The sequence below is a fragment of the Mirounga leonina genome, unplaced genomic scaffold (assembly GCF_011800145.1).
Source record: "Mirounga leonina isolate KUSES-001 unplaced genomic scaffold, KU_Mleo_1.0 Mir_200, whole genome shotgun sequence".
NCBI classification, from domain to species: domain Eukaryota; kingdom Metazoa; phylum Chordata; class Mammalia; order Carnivora; family Phocidae; genus Mirounga; species Mirounga leonina.
The window spans coordinates 16,468,492-16,485,477 of record NW_023270503.1 but is presented as its reverse complement, the minus strand read 5'-3'; the positions used below and the strand labels follow the sequence as shown (position 1 = coordinate 16,485,477).

Genomic DNA, 16,986 nt, shown 5'->3' with positions numbered 1-16,986 from the left:
CCTCACAGATACAATAGGCTAAAGATACACTGAAGTCATGGCATCCTTTTACTACATGCACAAGAGACTGAGAAATCAAGCCTTCTCAGGGCTACAGTCCTGAGAATACCCCTAGATTCCGAGCCACGCTGTCTCCCTCTCCCCTTTCCTCCCTGTGCATCATTGGCGCTTTTATTTTGCAGGAAGAGTAGCTTAGTGATCATGGACTTCAGCTCTTGCCTGTAGTGATCCTGTTCGCATTTTATTCTTTACACAGAATAGGAAGGAGGTTCGCTTGCTTTGCGCAGAGGCTGAGCCACCGGAGAAAGCAAAGCCAGTGTGATTTATTGAATGAAAGCGCTGGACAATTACCAACAACTTGTTCCTCTGCTGCCTCGAACAATCTAAACTGGTAAGTAAAATTTATTGTTGTCTTTCTTCATATGAATGTGGGGCTTTTTAATTCACTGATTATTTTTTAAAATGTGTGTGTGTTGCTGTGGTTTAAATGATATAAAAAAAAATCTGCATCTTCCAAAGTTAGCTGCAGGCAGTCCATGAAGAATGCACACAAGCACATACACGTCCATGTGGAGAGGCAAGAATGGGGGTGGGGAAGCCCCATTGCTGATAATTAGGCATTTTGTTTTGGCAAGCTTGAGGACATTATGTGCTTGCCTAACTGATTAGCCAGAGCTATCAAAAATAGAATATTCTTTTCTTGTATAAGATCATTTCCCAATCGGGTTCCTGAGTACCTATAAAATACCTGTTGGATTAGGTAAAGATGGATCCCATCATGCTGATAATTCTTAATATAAACCCAGGCATCTTGTCTTTAATCCAGCTGGACATGCAGAGTGGGATACCAGCATTCTGTCCATCCTGGGTGAGCGTGCCCATAAATAGCATCATGACTGTGATGTCAAGGATACCTGCCAAGGGCACACAGTGAACATGCATGCAGACCCTTGCCTGATCCACCACGACTTTTGTACCCATATGCCTTACATCCTTTTTTTATTCTATGAAGACGTATGGTTGGTAGGGCATACTAGGTTCAAAGTGGGATATTGTAACGGTCTTGTTACCCGTGCTGATCTTCGGCCCCCCCAAGGCCACTAGAAGTACCATTGATAATCAAGTTTGACTTTGCTTCCCTGCTGGGACACAAAATCCCTGTACTCACTTGATTTCTTCCCATCCCAAATAAGATTCAAGCCAGTCTCTGCAGAGGGGAAAGGTAAAGGGAGAAAACTATTGCTTTTCCCACCACCACTACCATTATCACATCCTCCTCATCTTTTCTTTGCCTGGCTACTACAAGGCTTTATGGCAGCACCAATCCATTTCTTGTTGGTTCAGAATCCATATAGATGTCATACAGAGTTTACTCTCTTTGGCGCACTCTGTCTGCAGTGTATCACTGGCCATTCAGATGAAGTTGTGGCCTTGGGTGCTGACAAAGATGGGTGATGGTAGAATAGTAAACAGCATGCTTCTCTAAATAAAAACCAGTTAGGAAATCTGAGAGATGGGCAAAGTTTTGCAGAGTAGAAAGGATCCCAGGCCACTCAATCATAAGAGCAGGGTCATTCTCCCATGTCATTTGGCTATTTCACAAATGATGGCATTCTAAAGGGAAGGAGATGGAATTGCCTAATGGTTAGAGATGTCAGGATAGCAGGGCACTTTTGCTCATTCCCAGACTGTGTGTCTTTAGGAAATTCCCTTACTCTCCCTGGATCTCCATTTTTCCATTTTTTCCCCTTCCTGATTGTTTCAAAGAAGATATGCTAAGCTCAATTAATTTACCCATGAGATACTACTTAAAACTTTCCAGTTAAAGATGCAATAGGTAATCAAGATCATTGTTCACACACGTTAATCCAGAGACCATGCATCAGAAACCTATGGATGAAGGTTTATGTGGGAATGAGGAGATATATACACCTTCCCCATCAGAGGGGTACAGGGCACTCTGAAGGAAGCATGATCACACTCGGGGGATGAGAAGGGGAGAATAGAGCTGAAAAAATGGCATTTTAAAAAACCACTTCAAATAAATAGGTCACGTAAATAATTTTTATCAATACTGATCAGTAATAGACTTTCTGTACTCATGATGCCAAGATACTGAGGATCTTAAATGTTTTGATACGAACATTTTGAAGGAGTTAGTTCAAGGATCAGTAGAAACCACGTATAGAATTTATGTTCAAATTACCCCCATGCCCATGCATGTGGAATTAGAAGCTGTAAATGAACTATGATTTATTTGAGGAATTCTAGAAGATTCATTGGCCAAAAGAATTATCCCATCTCTAGGATTAGGTACCTGAAATTCTTTCATCAGGGATTCAATTAAATATTGCTGTCTTTTATAAAACAAATATTCTTAGGAGGAATAACAAATTAAGACACTCATACCTTATCATAAATGAATGTATTGAGTATTTTCTTCCTCAGGGGAAACCCAAAGGATGTTGCCTTAATGCTATATTAATTCTTCTGCTTTCTATTTATTTCATACCTGTCTCTAAGAACTTCTCTTGTAATGATCACTTCACTCCTTTTTTTTACGATTTATTTATTTATTTGAGAGAGAGTGTGCACATGCTAGCCAGAGGGCGGGGGAAAGGGGCAGAGGGATTGGGAAAAGAGAATCTCAAGCAGACTCGGTGCAAAGCCCCATGTGGGGCTTGATCTCACCACCCTGAGCAGAAAACAAGAGTTGGACGCTCAACCCACTGAGCCACCCAGGTGCCCCTTTATCATTGCACTCTTGATCAGAAAACTAAGTAGCCTTTAGGACAAGCTGTTTCCTTCTTTTTATAGGATGCTTGGATTAGACGATACCATCTAGATTTCCTCTAGGCCATTGAGAGTCACATGTGGAAAGCTGAACTCACTATCTTTCCCCTTTTAGATCCACTCTTCCTCCTGCATCCCCCCTCCCTTTTCTTAATTATTGGTGGAACCATTCAGCACCTAGTCAATGAAGCAGAGCTAATAAAAGCTATCCTCAGGTTTCCTAACTCCTTAGGTCCCTCCATCTGATCACTAACCAAGTTTGGTCCATCTTGCTTCCTCCTCTTTTTAATCTACCCAACCCTCTCCATCCCCATTGTCACATGCTGGAGTTGAAGTCACCAGCTCTTGTGGGGACTTTTTCAAGGGCATTATACTTGGTTGTCCCCTGTCACTGGTCCCCTTCAAACCACCCTCTGGATACTACCACAGTGATTTTCTAAAAATGCAAATCTTAGCCTTTCTCTAGTGCTTCCCTGTTGTAAACAGGTTGAAATCGTCCCTCAATATGATATGCAAAGCCTTGATGGTCTGGCCCTGCTATCTCTCCAGGCTTCTTTCCCAAGGTCCTAGTGTGATGGATGAAATATCCTTTGGAATTGTCAGAGCCCTAAAGAATTCCATTAGGGCCCCTATGGACATCAACTGACCAGCAACACTATGACATGTCCTAACCTGAGCTCTTATGCCTGGAACCCCTTCCCTTTCTTCCTGCTGGTTGATTCCTCATTCACTGTTCAAAATCTTGCTCAGTCATCACCGTCTCTAATTCGTTCCCCCATACCCTCTTTTCCCATGACACCTCGTATCACCCCTCTATGCTACTTCTTGCCTTAAACATTTGAGAGCAGTGTTGAGAGGCTAAGCTCTCAGATCCGAATTGCCTGCGTTTGAATCCCAGAACTGCCCCCTTAGTAGTACCTCAATTCCTTACTATATAAGGTGGGGATAATAGTAGTCCTTACTTCACAAGGCTATTATGGGATTCAGAGAGCTGATGCACATAAAGACATTATTCTAAATAGTGCCTGACTCAGAAAGTGCTATAGAAGTAAAAGCCATTATCATTATTCCTAATTTTACATATCACACTATTTCATACATACATACGCTTGCTTAACTATCTTCCTCATTATCCTGTGAGCTTGCTGGGATACAGGTAGGGTAATCAACTTGTTTCAGTTTGCCTGGGATTTTCCCAGTTTTAGCACTGAAAGTCCTGTATCCTAGGAACCCACTTAGTCCCAGGCAAACCAAGACAGCCGGTCGCCCTATGAGGGTGTCTTACTCACCTCTGAAGTCCCAGGGTCTGTCAGAGGATACGTAGGCTACCAAGTAGATCACCCAAAGGGTTTATTGAACTATAGAATCAAAATTAATTGTCTTTTCACCTTCTTCCTTATAAACATCCTTTTAAACTTCAAAAATCAGTCTTCTTCCTGCTGTGAAGTCACCATTGACTTTTCAAAACTTATCACTGAACAACTGAATATATTTTTTTTAAATGCACAGGACTTGAAAGGTTGCTTCCACCCTGTTATATATTATCAGTGTAATAGAATCGGCCACTCTTTAGCAATCAGAGACATACCTGTCATGGTAATAGCCGGTGGGGAATAGGAGAAGGGTCACGCTTTCTTTTCTGTCTAGTGACAGGCAGGTTGAAGTGTGAAGGTCCCTAGTTCACATCACAGCCTGAAGAGCAATCTTGTCCCAGTCAGAAATGTTCCCTTTGCTGAATGTATCTGTCTACCCAGCTGTCAAGAATGACTAGAGTTACTGTTTCTAATATGCTTTGTCTTACAACTGCTCCTCCTCCAAACTGGCTCAGATCTTTTTTCACAGTACAAATATGATGAGAAAGTCCCACAACCAAGCTCCTGTGAAACAGGGACTCTGGACCTGCCAGAACTCTTAACGAGGACAAGATCTTCTCCTTAGAATCAAGGTCTAGGAAGAAGCTGACAGGCAGCCAGACCAAGAACCCTCGGGCAGAATAATAGCAGAATTGCTAAGAGCATGGACTTTGGAGTCAGAATCAATCCTGGCTCCTCCCTTTATTGGCTCTAGGATCTTAGACAAGCTACCTAACCTCTCTGGGCCTCAGTTTCCCTGTTTGCAAAATGATGATACAACAGTACCAACTTTCTTATAGGGCTATTATTACATTTTGTCTTAGCCTTGAAAGCAAAACCAATTGTGAATGTTCTGTTGGGTATTGGGAGACACAATCTTAGGGCATCAAGAGTCAAGCCATCAAGGTAGAAGGGAAATGAGTTGAGGAAGGAGGGAACACAAATATAGGTGGTTTGTAACTGAACTAGCCAAGGCTTCACAAGAAAACACATCTAGTGGTTTGTTTGTGTGTGATTGCTTCCAAGAAGCCCTCAAAACAATCCATAAGGGAAGAATGGAGAAGAAATTATCTGAGGGCTACTTCTGGTCTCCTGTCTTGCCTTGGTCCACTTTTCACATTTCCAGATAGTGTGACCCAGTCCCTCAGGGTAGCCAGGAGTAAAGCTGGAGCCTCCCTCCATGGGTCTGGTTGGGTCAGAGCTGCTGCAGCTACTGTCCCAGCAAGCATGGTGGGGGCCATGCCAGAACCCGCCCTTCACTTGACACAGCTGGTGTTTGGAGACAGGATAATGGTGGCAGCCAAGGCGCTCTACTAGAGCAAGCAGCCAGAACCCAGGGAACAGGTGGTTGTAAAGTAAATCTGGGGAGGCTCCACTCTCCAAAGATTATTGTTGCCATATTGCCTGGATTCTCCAGGCTGCTATCACTCTTTCCTTAAAGCTTGGCTCCAGGTGCATTAAAATTGTAGCTGGGATCAGGCTGTAATAAAGAGCAGAAGTTTTTAATTTTCATAAAGTGTAATTCATCAATTTATTTTATGGTTTGTATTCTGTGTGCCTCTTCTAAGAAATCACTGTCTTATTCAAGTTCACAAAGATTTTCTCCTGTGTTTTTTTCTAGACGTTTTACAGTGTGAGCTTTTGCAGTTAGGTCTCTAATCTATTTCATTTCAAGTTAATTTTTTATATATGATATGAAGTAGGGGTTGAAGTTTTGTTTTTGCATAAGGATATCTCATTGTTCCAGCGCTAGTTGTTGGAAAATTTCTTCTTCCCTATTGAATTACCTTGACACCTTTGTCAAAGATCAGTCAATCATATATGTGCATGCTATTTCTAGGCTCTCTATTTGGTTTCATTAAATCTATATCTCTGTCTTTATGCCACAGTCTTTATCTGGAGAGCTATCCTTATACCAGTACCACAGATCTTGATTACCATGACTTTATATCAAGTCTTGAAATCACATAGTGTAAGCCTTCCAACTTTGTTCTTTTTCAAAGTTGTTTTGGCTATTTTAGATCCTATCCATTTTTATAAATATTTCAGAATCAGCTTTTTAATTTTTTTTTAAGATTTTATTTATTTATTTGACAGAGAGGGACACAGCGAGAGAGGGAACACAAGCAGGGGGAGCAAGAGAGGGAGAAGCAGGCTTCCCGCTGAGCAGGAAGCCCAATGTGGGGCTCGATCCCAGGACCCTGGGATCATGACCTGAGCCGAAGGCAGACACTTAACGACTGAGCCACCCAGATGCCCCTGATTTCTTAAAACAAACAAACAAACAAAAAAACCTGCTAGATTGGGACTGCATTGAATCTAGAGCTCAGTTTGGAAGAATTGACATCTTAACAATATTAATTCTTCTGATCTGATCCATGAAGAAAGTATACACCTCTGTTTATTTAGGTTTTCTTTAACTTTACTCATTAATGTCATGTTGTTTCAAGTATACAAGTTTTGCTCTCATTTTGTTTTTTGCTGAGTAGATTTTTGTAGATTTATTAGACTGTTCTACAAAATGTTCATGTCATCTGCAAATGAAGATTGTCTTTCTTTCTTTGCAGTGTTTATGCCTTATTTTTCTTGCCTTGCTACGATAGCTAGAATGCCCAGTATGATAGAAGAGATAGGAATGGACATCCATGCCTTGTTTCTGATCCTAGGAGGAAGCACTTGGTCTTTAATTGTTAAGTACAATGTTGTCTATAGATTTTTGTAGATTCTCTTTATCAGGTTGAGGTAGTTCCCTTATATTCCTGAAAGCTTTTTTTTTTTTTAATGAATGGATGTTGAATAATGTCAAATGTTTCTTTTTCTGCATCTATTCATATGATTTTTTTCTTTTATTCTGTTAATGAAGTGAACTACATTGATGAGCGGTTGAATGTTATACTAACATCCCTGCTTTCCTAGAATAAGCCCTACTTGATTGTGATGTATTATCCTTTATTTATATTGCTGGATTTTATTTGCTAACATTATGTTGAGCTTTTTTGCTTCTTCATGAGACACATTGAGCAATAGCTTTCTTTTCTTGTAATGCCTGTTTTCTGGTTTTGGTATCAGGGCAATGCTAGCCTCAAAAATGAAACCAAATTTTTGGAAGAGTTTTATGTAGAATTGGTATTTTTTTTTTCTTAAATGTCTGGCAGGCTGTAACATTTAACATGGCCTTTATTAAATATTGTGGAAGAAAAGAAACTACTAGGATGGAAAAAAAAAAGTATAAAACTAGAGACTAGGTTTCCCATACAGGGTCTCTTCCTGTCTCCTAAATTCTGGTCCTGTAGCTATGTTGCAGAGACCAGCCCACCTTCAATCAACAGATCTATTTGCCCTTCTCTTTGGAGCTCAGGTCCCCTAAAGCCTCTCTGAAGGAAGAAAAGAAAAGATACATTTATTTCCTTAGAGAAACTCCAAGAGTTTTTTCTAATTAAAATAATGCCTAAAATTGATTAATAGTGGTATACCCATCCAGCAGAATACTACTCAGCATAAAAAGTGAAGAACTACTGATAGACATAACAATGTGGATGAATCTCAAGATAATTAAGCTGAGTTAAAGAAGGCAGACTTAAGGGCACTTGGGTGGCTCAGTCATTAAGCGACTGCCTTCGGCTCAGGTCATGATCCTGGAGTCCCGGGATCGAGTCCCGCATCGGGCTCCCTGCTCAGCAGGGAGTCTGCTTCTCCCTCTGACCCTCCCCCCTCTCATGCTCTCTCTCTCTCATTGTCTCTCTCAAATAAATAAATAAAATCTTTAAGAAAAAAAAAAAAAAAGAAGGCAGACTTAAAAAAAAAAAAAGAGTGCATAGTGATTATTCCATTTGTATGACATTCTAGAAAAGGAAGCCTAGTCTGTAGTGTCAGAAAGCAACAAGCAGTAGATGCCTGAGAACAGTAACCCTGAAATGAATATTTTTTGAACATCTGTTTCTTTCAGGCAGGCACTTTGCTAAATAATTCATATGTATTATCTCATTTAAAACTCTAATAGTCTTTTTAGACATGACTTTTATAGTTGAGATAAGGAATACTGGTAATGATAAGGAAATTGAAGCTTAGGGACGGTAAATAATTTGCCCAATGTCATGCAGTTAATAGGTAGAAGAACCAAACCCAAAGTTAGATTAGCCTGATACCAAAGTCCTACCTTTTTTTTTTTTAAGGTTTATTTATTTATTTGAGAGAGAGGGAACATAAGTGGGAAGGGCAGATGGAGAGGGAGACAGAATCTCAAGCAGACTCCTTGCTGAGTATGGAGCCTGATTTGGGGCTCCATCTCATGACCTTGAGATCGTGACCTGAGCCAAAATCAAGAGTTACTTGCCCAACCAAATGAGCCACCCAGGCACCCCAAAGTCCCTATTTTTAATACTGTGCTTAAAACCACCATGAGTATCTTGAGGTTGAAGAATGGAATAAAATATAACTATAGATCTCAACTTGTTTCAGTAAAAGTGGCTAACAAGGAATGCCCTCTGAAGAGTGATATCCCAGACTTAACACAACAAAAACAATTTCCCAGCCAGTTCTCCTCCTAGGATTCTGTATCTACTTTACCCATCAGGTACTTCATTCAACAGTTGAGTCTCTTTTTCTTCCCCAGTTAAATTTAATACAAAAATGCAGAGAATACTGTTGCTACTGTTTTCAAGACAGTTTTCTGGGTGCTCTAGGGATTACACAGTATGTTATTAAAGTTCCCAACAGGAATCATATGGCACATGAAAACAGTAACTGAGGAAAGGTTAATACATTTTGTACTTCCTTTGTTAAATTTATTACTCAGTATTTTAATCTTTTTAATGTCATACTATATTAAATAGAATTGTTCTCTTAATTTCATGTTCACTGTCTTAAATCAGAAAGGAGAATAAAAGAGCTATAAAGAAAAGATAGACTTATATTGTCTTATATTTACATTACCTTTTATGTTTACCTCCATAGTTTACTTACCAATGCTCTTTCTTTCCTTGTGTGGATTTGAGTCACTGTCTAGTACCCTTTGATTTCAGCCTGAAGGATTTCCTTTAATATTTCTCTTTTTTAAAAAGTTGTATTTATTTATTTTTAGAGGTGGGGAGGGCAGAGGAAGAGGGAGAAAGAGAATCTAAAGCAGACTCTCCACTGAGCAGGGAGCCCAACATGGGGCTCAATCTCACAATCCTGAGATCATGACCTGAGCTAAAATCAAGAATTGGACGCTTAACTGACTGAGCCCCACCCAGTTGTCCCTCCCTTTAATATTTCTTATAGGAAAGGTCTGCTGTCAAATTCTGTTAGTATTTGTTTATCCATGAATATCTTAATATCACCTTCATTTTTGAAGGGTTGTTTTGCTATATAGAGAAATTCTTATTTGACAGTCTTTCTTTTGGCATTTGGAATATGTCACCCCACTTCCCTCTGGCCTCTATGGTTTTCTGGCGAAAAATCAGCTGTAAATCTTTCTGAGGATTCCTTGTAGGTAACGGGTTATGTCTTGTTTTCAAGATATTCCCTTTGTTTTTAGCTTTTGGTGGTTTAATTATGATGTATATGGGTGTGAATCTCTTTGAATGCATCCTGTTTGGTGTTTGTTGAGCTTCTTGGATGTGTAAGTTAATGCTTCTCATCAATTTGGGGAAGTTTACGACCATTATTTCTTCAAATATTCCCTCTCTCCTTACTCCTTCTCCTTCTTAGGCTCCTATTATGTGTATACTGGTACACTTGGTAGTGTGTAATGAAACTGTTCATTTTTCTTCATTTTTTTTTCTCTTTTTCTCCTAAAACTGGATAATCTCAATTGACCTATCTTCAACTTTGCTGATTCTTCCTTCTTCCTATTCAAATCTGATGTTAAGCCCCTCTAGTGAATTTTTCATTTTGGTTATGTTTCAACTTCATAATATCTATTTGGTGCTGGATTTGTTTTATAAATTCTACCTCTTTGTTGGTATTCTCTTACTTGGTGAGATTGCATTCTCACAATTCTTTTTTTTTTTTTTAATGTTTTTTTTTTAATTTATTTATTCATGAGAGTCAGAGAGAGAGAGAGAGAGAGAGGCAGAGGCAGAGGGAGAAGCAGGCTCCCCGCTGAGCAGAGAGCCCGACGTGGGACTTGATCCCAGGACCCTGGGATCATGACCTGAGCCGAAGGCAGATGCTTAACCATCTGAGCCACCCAGGCGCCCCCTCACAATTCTTTATTTCTTTAAATATGGCGTCCTTTTCTTCAGGTCAGTGTTTACTGACTGCTTTATTTCCTGTGAATCGGACATATTTTTCTTTATTTGTTTTGTGCATGTCTCATATTTTTCTTGTTAAAATCTAGGCATCTTAAATAATATAATGTGGCAACTCTAGAAATCAGATTATCCCACCTCCTTAGGGTTTATTGTTTAGTGATTTTTCAGAATTAAATCTGTGAAGTCTGTATTCTTTGTCACTTCTTTGTCACTTCAGTGGCCACTGAAGTCTCTGCTTGGTTAGCTTAGTGATCAGCTAATGATTGAACAAAAATTTCCTTAAATGCCGGAAGCCAATAAGTCTTCCAGTCTTTACAGAAGGGCTCTGTGCATATGTTGGGGCACACTTTCCATACTCACCAGCAGTTGATAGCCCTGCCTTACCCTTCACTTCCTGCTTGCACACAGCCTCAACATCAGAGATAAGAGCTTAGGACTTTTTCAGGTATTTTATGAGAATGTTCCCAGCCCTGGGCATACATATGGTCTACTAGATCCCTGGCAATGTGTCAGAGCTTTTCAAAGTCTTCTATGGACATCTCATTCCCCAACATTTCCTTTTAAGGTTTTCAGTTAGTCTAATGTTTGCCCCAACTTTTACCTACCACCTCAGGCAGCTGTGATGATTAAACAATTGCTGATGTTTGTTTTTGACAAAATGCCTTAGAGGAAAAGGTTATTTGCACTTTGTGAACTCTGAGGCAGGTCAAATAAAGAAAAATCTTGTGAGTGGGGTCTTCCAGGGAACCACCAGTCAGGTCAAATAACGATGATTCTATCAAAATGGGGTTTTGAAGGAGCTCTGTCACCATTCTGCATCATCCAGTGGCTGCCAAGCTCCTGTTTTTTGTCATGAATATACACTGATGGTCTTCAAGGCTACCACAGAGCTGGAGAAGATAGGAACTGAGCAGATTAAAAATGCCCCAAAGCTCACTGTTCTTACCAAATCAGCCACTTTTCTCAAATAAATACTTCTTGGATTGTTGCAAAACCTTTAATTTCCAGAGTTCTGAGAAAGTTAATTTTGACAATTCCTGCTAGTGTTCTTATTGCTTTTATGGAGGAGAGGATTTGGGGAGGTCATTACTTTGCCATTCCCACTGTCATACTACTCTTTTATTTTTAATCTTTCTGTGAAATGTTTATTTAGGTGCACCACTTGTAATCTCAGTTAGAGGGGCACCTAGGTGGCTCAGTCAGTTAAGTGTCTGACTCTTGATTTCAGCTCAAGTCTTGATCTCAGGGTTGTGAGTTCAAGCCCCATGTTGGGTTCCATGCTTGGCATGGAGCCTACTTTAAAAAAAAAAAAATCTCAGTTGGAAAGTTTTGTCTTTTATTAGGAAATTAAACCATTTGGGTATATTGTGCTTACATATATATTCAATCTTATCCTTACTACTTCATTTTACATTTCTATTTATTATGGTCTCTTTATTTTTTAATTTTTCTTTAGGGTTATCCTTATTCCTATCTTTCCACTAATAGTTTGAAGTTCAACTTTCTGTTTTACTATAAGTTACTGTAAACATCCATATAAAAACATCTAAACTTATATTTTCTATCAAAATAAAACTCAATAGTATAATAAGTACATAAAGTCATATCTTAAAACAATGTTTAAAACAAACAAGAAAACTATTTGAATCATTACCAATGTACTTTGGTGTCTCTGGTTTGAGAAGAAGATTGAGGTAATTTTACCAATTGCTGCTATTTATTGAGTGGCTGTTAGCATTAAACAGGATACATGCTTTCATTTGTTAATTCATTTAATCTTCACAACTCTGTAAGAACTCTTGTTATATATGATGAAATGAACTCTGAGAATTTAAATAAAGTTCCTAGAGTCACATAGATTATAGTTAACAATATGATGATCCAGGCTTGGGTCTGCCAAATTCCAGAGCCAAAACTACACTACTTCTCAAAGGCTTGCACCTTTCTAAAAGGGTAAAAATTTAAGAGTACAGTCAGTTGGGAGGGATGTGCATGTTTATGAGAACAAATAATACAGAGTGTCTTTCTCAATATCTTTCATCAGACAAAATTTTAAATATGGGGGGGGGAGAAAATATAATGATAGATGAAATCTAGAAGAATAGAAACATGCTGAAAGATGGCCAGGAAGGAAGGGACAGCTGGGGCAGTATGAGAAGGAAGTCAAAGAGACAGAGAAAGTCAACCTATTTTGACTGAAGGGAACAGATGGGAGATGAGCAAAGACAAAAGGGGCCATGTGGGTAGGTGTCATCAGTTAGAGGGCAAGTAACTGGAATTTGATCAATCGACAAGAATTTATTTACTGGACTCCTGGGTACTGTGTGAGATACAAAAGAATGTAGAGTTATTTTGGGAATGATAATGATGTAGACAAGACAGATGGCTTGAACTGGGGCATTAACGCTGAAGGAAAAGGCTAAAGACAGAAGGCAGAAAGAAAGAGGTTAAGGCAATCTCCATGTGAGCCAGCTTGCATATCAATCTGGAATTTTTGTGGGAACAGCAAGATATAGAGGAAATGCTGTAATTGCTATTGAATCAAAGTTAAAGATCTGTAGATGGAACGAGAAAGATACCAAATCACCTACCCCCTCTATTTCTGCTTTTGTGTAAATTAAAAGATTATTAAAGATGAAAACACACCCATATGTACATACACACTACAGTTAGTGCTTTAAATCATCCTCCCAAATGTACATATGACCATTTAGCTAAGACTGAGTGGGGCCTGATACAGTTGACTAAAACCGAATAGGTCTGAGGACCTTGGAAGGTACTAAGAAGTAATTTGTGTTGGAGGAGATTGCAGGCAAGACTTAAAAGGTTCCTAAAGACATTCAACAATGTAACGAGCATAGCTTTCCATTTGTTAAAGTGAAAGTAAGTCAAGTTAGTTGGCGCAACAGATATGGAACCCAGTTCAGAAACATGAGGAGAAAATGAGGTTTCTGAGTAGTTCCTTAGTATATTATTTGTCATAGACTCTCATATGAGCATTCATTTATTCTAAAGTATTTATTGAACATCTTCTGTAACAAAAATGATAGCTGCCATGAGTTTTCCTGTATTCTAAGCTCTCTACATGCATTATCTCATCAAATCCTCATAACTGTAATGTGATGTTAGCATTATCCCTATTTTACAAATGAGAAAAATAAGATTCAGATATGTTAAGTAACTCACCCAAGGTCACATAGTCAGTAGCTGGAAGAGAAGCAATTCATAGCCTAATCTGTATTATATTTCTTGTACTTCGAGGCAGGCATATTTTAGGTATAAAAATTAATACTTGGCAGGCCTTGTTCTTAAGAAGCATACAGACTAGCAAGGAGACAGAAAGCCAAACAGCTGTAAAACAATAAAATATTTTCTGTAAGAGGCATATACTAGGTGAGTGAGTAAATACAAATTTGCCTGCAGCTATCAGAGAGCACTTGAGCATAGACTTTAAGGATCATCAGTCATTTCCTAGGTGATGAAGGCACAGATGGAATTCCAGTACAGGCAAAAGTAGTGCAAACAAGCACCCAGAGGTAGGAAAGAGTTTGAACTATTTAGGAAACCCTAAGGAAATCAGAAAGACTGAAACATAAAACGTAGAGGAACAGTAAGAGATGAGGTTGGAGAGGCACGCACCTGTATGTGAGGCTAAAGAACTTACAATTTACCCTATAGAAGTCAATCCTGTGAAGAGTTGGGTTAATAAAAGAGGTTCTACATGATATTGTATAATGGGGTCCATAAGACTATGAAAAGTCAAGGACTGGAGATGACCTGTGAGGGCCACAGCTAAATAGAAATGGCAGCATTACAAATGGAAGACTCCATTGGAGATTCGAGGGGAGGTGGTGGGAAGGCAACAGCGTGCTCCAGAGAGACCTGGTCCTGTTTACTGGAGGCTCCCCCGAGGTGGAGACACTTGGCACATAACTGCCTCGGCCAGTTATTTCATTTATGCATTTGCTCATCCAATGCACAGATGCATGCCAGGCAGCCATAGCCTCGGTAGCATCAATATTTCAGTAGCAATACCGAACTTAATGGTGGATGGCTTTTGAAATGGCATGGCTGATCTCCTGGAAACTGACTCCAAGTATGACACTGGTGAGGACCTGTTTAGAGATTTGTGGACAGCAGTCAAGTACAGCATGGAGAATGCCAATAGTGAGTGCCCTGGAGGACACTGTCTGCAGTATCTGGGGTGAGCAGGGAGGGACCTATGGGTACAAATCCCCCAAACTTTTGGGCACTGAGGTAGCTCACCAAATCTCAGACAAGAGGCATAGTCGAACACCTCAAGAGAATGGGTATCTGCAGGGAACAACCACACCCAACAGAGGGCAGCATCTAAAACGAGGTAGGTAGAAAGATCCCAATTACATATACCCAAGGGGAACTGAACAGAACCCCTGGGTTATAGATTTGAGATACTTCCTCCCAGTGGGATAGAGACTGAAAGACTTGAGTAGAGGCTCATGTCATATATACGTTTGTACGTAAATGTATATGTTTAGATAGTAAATGGATGTTGTCCTTTCATTCTTTCCCCCACTTAGTTATGTGGCCATAAACAAGCTGCTTCCCTCCCTGGGTTTCAGCTTTCTCATCTATAACATGAAAAAGCTGGATCTCTTCAAGATCCCTTCCAGCTACAGTATTTTATTAGGATTCCAGATGGTTACTGGTGATGATAAAATTCTTTGTCAACTTATAATTGTCTTGTGTATATGATACAACATCAGATTTTCCTCCTCTTAGGAACTGCCGTGTGAAAATGACCCAACAAATGCAAAATCTACATCTTTCTCAGTCGAAGAAACATAGTGCTCCATCGTCTCCCAATGCTGCCAAACGCCTGTACAGAAACCTCTCTGAGAAACTGAAGGGGAGCCACTCTTCATTTGACGAGGCCTATTTTCGAGCAAGAACAGACCGGCTGAGCCTCAGAAAGACCTCAGTGGTAATAACACTGTTTTTATTCTTGTCTCTGCTTGATTGGTGCAGTTGTGTTTGGGTTTGAAGAGATTCTAAGAAGCTCCACATTTACTTCAGAACCTGCATGTGCAGTTTTATAAGTGCTGAGAGTCCGGGAAGATAGGACCTGCACATGTCTGTGCTGTGAGCTGAAACTTGAGTGAATGTGAGAGTTTCCCTTTCTTTTTTTTAATTTCTTGCCTTTCTTTTCTCTTAGTTTTTCTTTCTCTAATGTATCAAAGAAACAACAACAAAATGGCAGTTTGACAAATAGCATGAATTAAATAGGCTTTTTGAGAGCTCCGGTGTTCATTCAGATACTGAATGAACAATGAACATTTCATTTACTTATTTATAATGTATGGCCCATATGCTTTTCCAGAGGCATTCAAAACAGAATCTAGGCAAAAAAAATGTGTATGTGTTATATAATGGGAAATAAAGTGATAGAGATAGAGGGAGAGAGTGAGCGAGAAAAGAAGGGAGGAAGGAAGGAGTGAAAAAACTAGAAAATAATGGGGATAGAAAGAGAAATAGATATACGAAAATCCTAAGCAAATATAGTACCTAAAACTTACCATGACATTTCTCTCTGAGCTCCTAGTCAGTCAAAGCAGAAAGGGAAGTCCACTTGGTTATAGCATCCCATTAGCTGATAACTGAAAGTCTACCAGAAGCATGAGTGTTTTCCTATTGCTGAGTCCTCTGGCCTTTATAAGATGCCACAGTGAATTGTGTGATAGAGAAGGAAGGTCAATATTGGTGATGTTACGGACATTGTCATAGAGTAGTTTCTGATACCGACCCTTGGTAAGAGCTGAGGGCATAATATTACCATGCTTGGCAAGGGCATTTCTGCAGGGGGTAATGGCACCACTTGTTTGAGCTTAACACAGAAATGAGCGCAAGCCTTTCCAGAGAGAAGCATGCTAGGGTTTGCCAACAAAAGCATGGAGGAGGAAATGACTCAAGAGTGAGAGCAAATATGGCACATGAGAAATTAGGCATACTAAGAATCACAGACAAATACACAACTGTGGACAGGGCAGCATGCTAACTTTGTTCTCTCTGTTTTCTCATTTGTTGTCTCATTTCCAGCTCATCTTCTGGGAGGGTTCGGTTGCTGAGTTACGGCCTCAGCAGCAGAGGCTCTTCCGTTTGGCAGACTGTAGACAAAACACTTCTCCATTCAGCAGACTCTCCTGTAGCAAAGAGAGCTGCATACCAAAAATAGTTCTACCCCTGGGGACCCCATTGTCAAAACATGTATTTGCATAATAGCGCTGTATTTCCCTCAAATTTCAATCATGTGTCATGTGCTCAGTTAGGCTGACCTGCAGCCTTCGATGGAGATAATTGATTTTTGGTGATACTAAAAATAAACTCTGCCAACCTAAATATTTGGTCACTGAAGACCTTGCACGGTTTAATCAGGCGAGCCCTGTGCTATGTCAGGACCAATGGTATTTCAACATTTTTAAAGAGCAAACAATTCCTGGAGAAGATACCGGATAGATGTGTAAATAGTGTATTTGTTACCCTTCTCCCATGAGCTGCAGAAATAACATATTTGAGAGAATTCCAGAGCTTTTCTCCTTTGTTTACTATTAATCTCTGATAGAACTTTT

The 16,986-nt window shown here is 39.7% G+C and overlaps 1 protein-coding gene across 1 annotated transcript in view; it reads left to right on the top strand.

The window, feature by feature from the left end:
• The first annotated feature begins 283 nt into the window (after positions 1-283).
• Positions 284-16,986, top strand: part of ANKFN1 (ankyrin repeat and fibronectin type III domain containing 1) — a 156,141-nt gene continuing 139,438 nt past the window's right edge. Inside the window, exons 1-2 of the mRNA XM_035026784.1 lie at positions 284-391; positions 15,143-15,344. Of these exons, the coding sequence (XP_034882675.1) occupies positions 15,159-15,344 (186 nt within the window). The 5' untranslated portion in view covers positions 284-391; positions 15,143-15,158. The remainder of the gene's footprint in view (positions 392-15,142; positions 15,345-16,986) is intronic.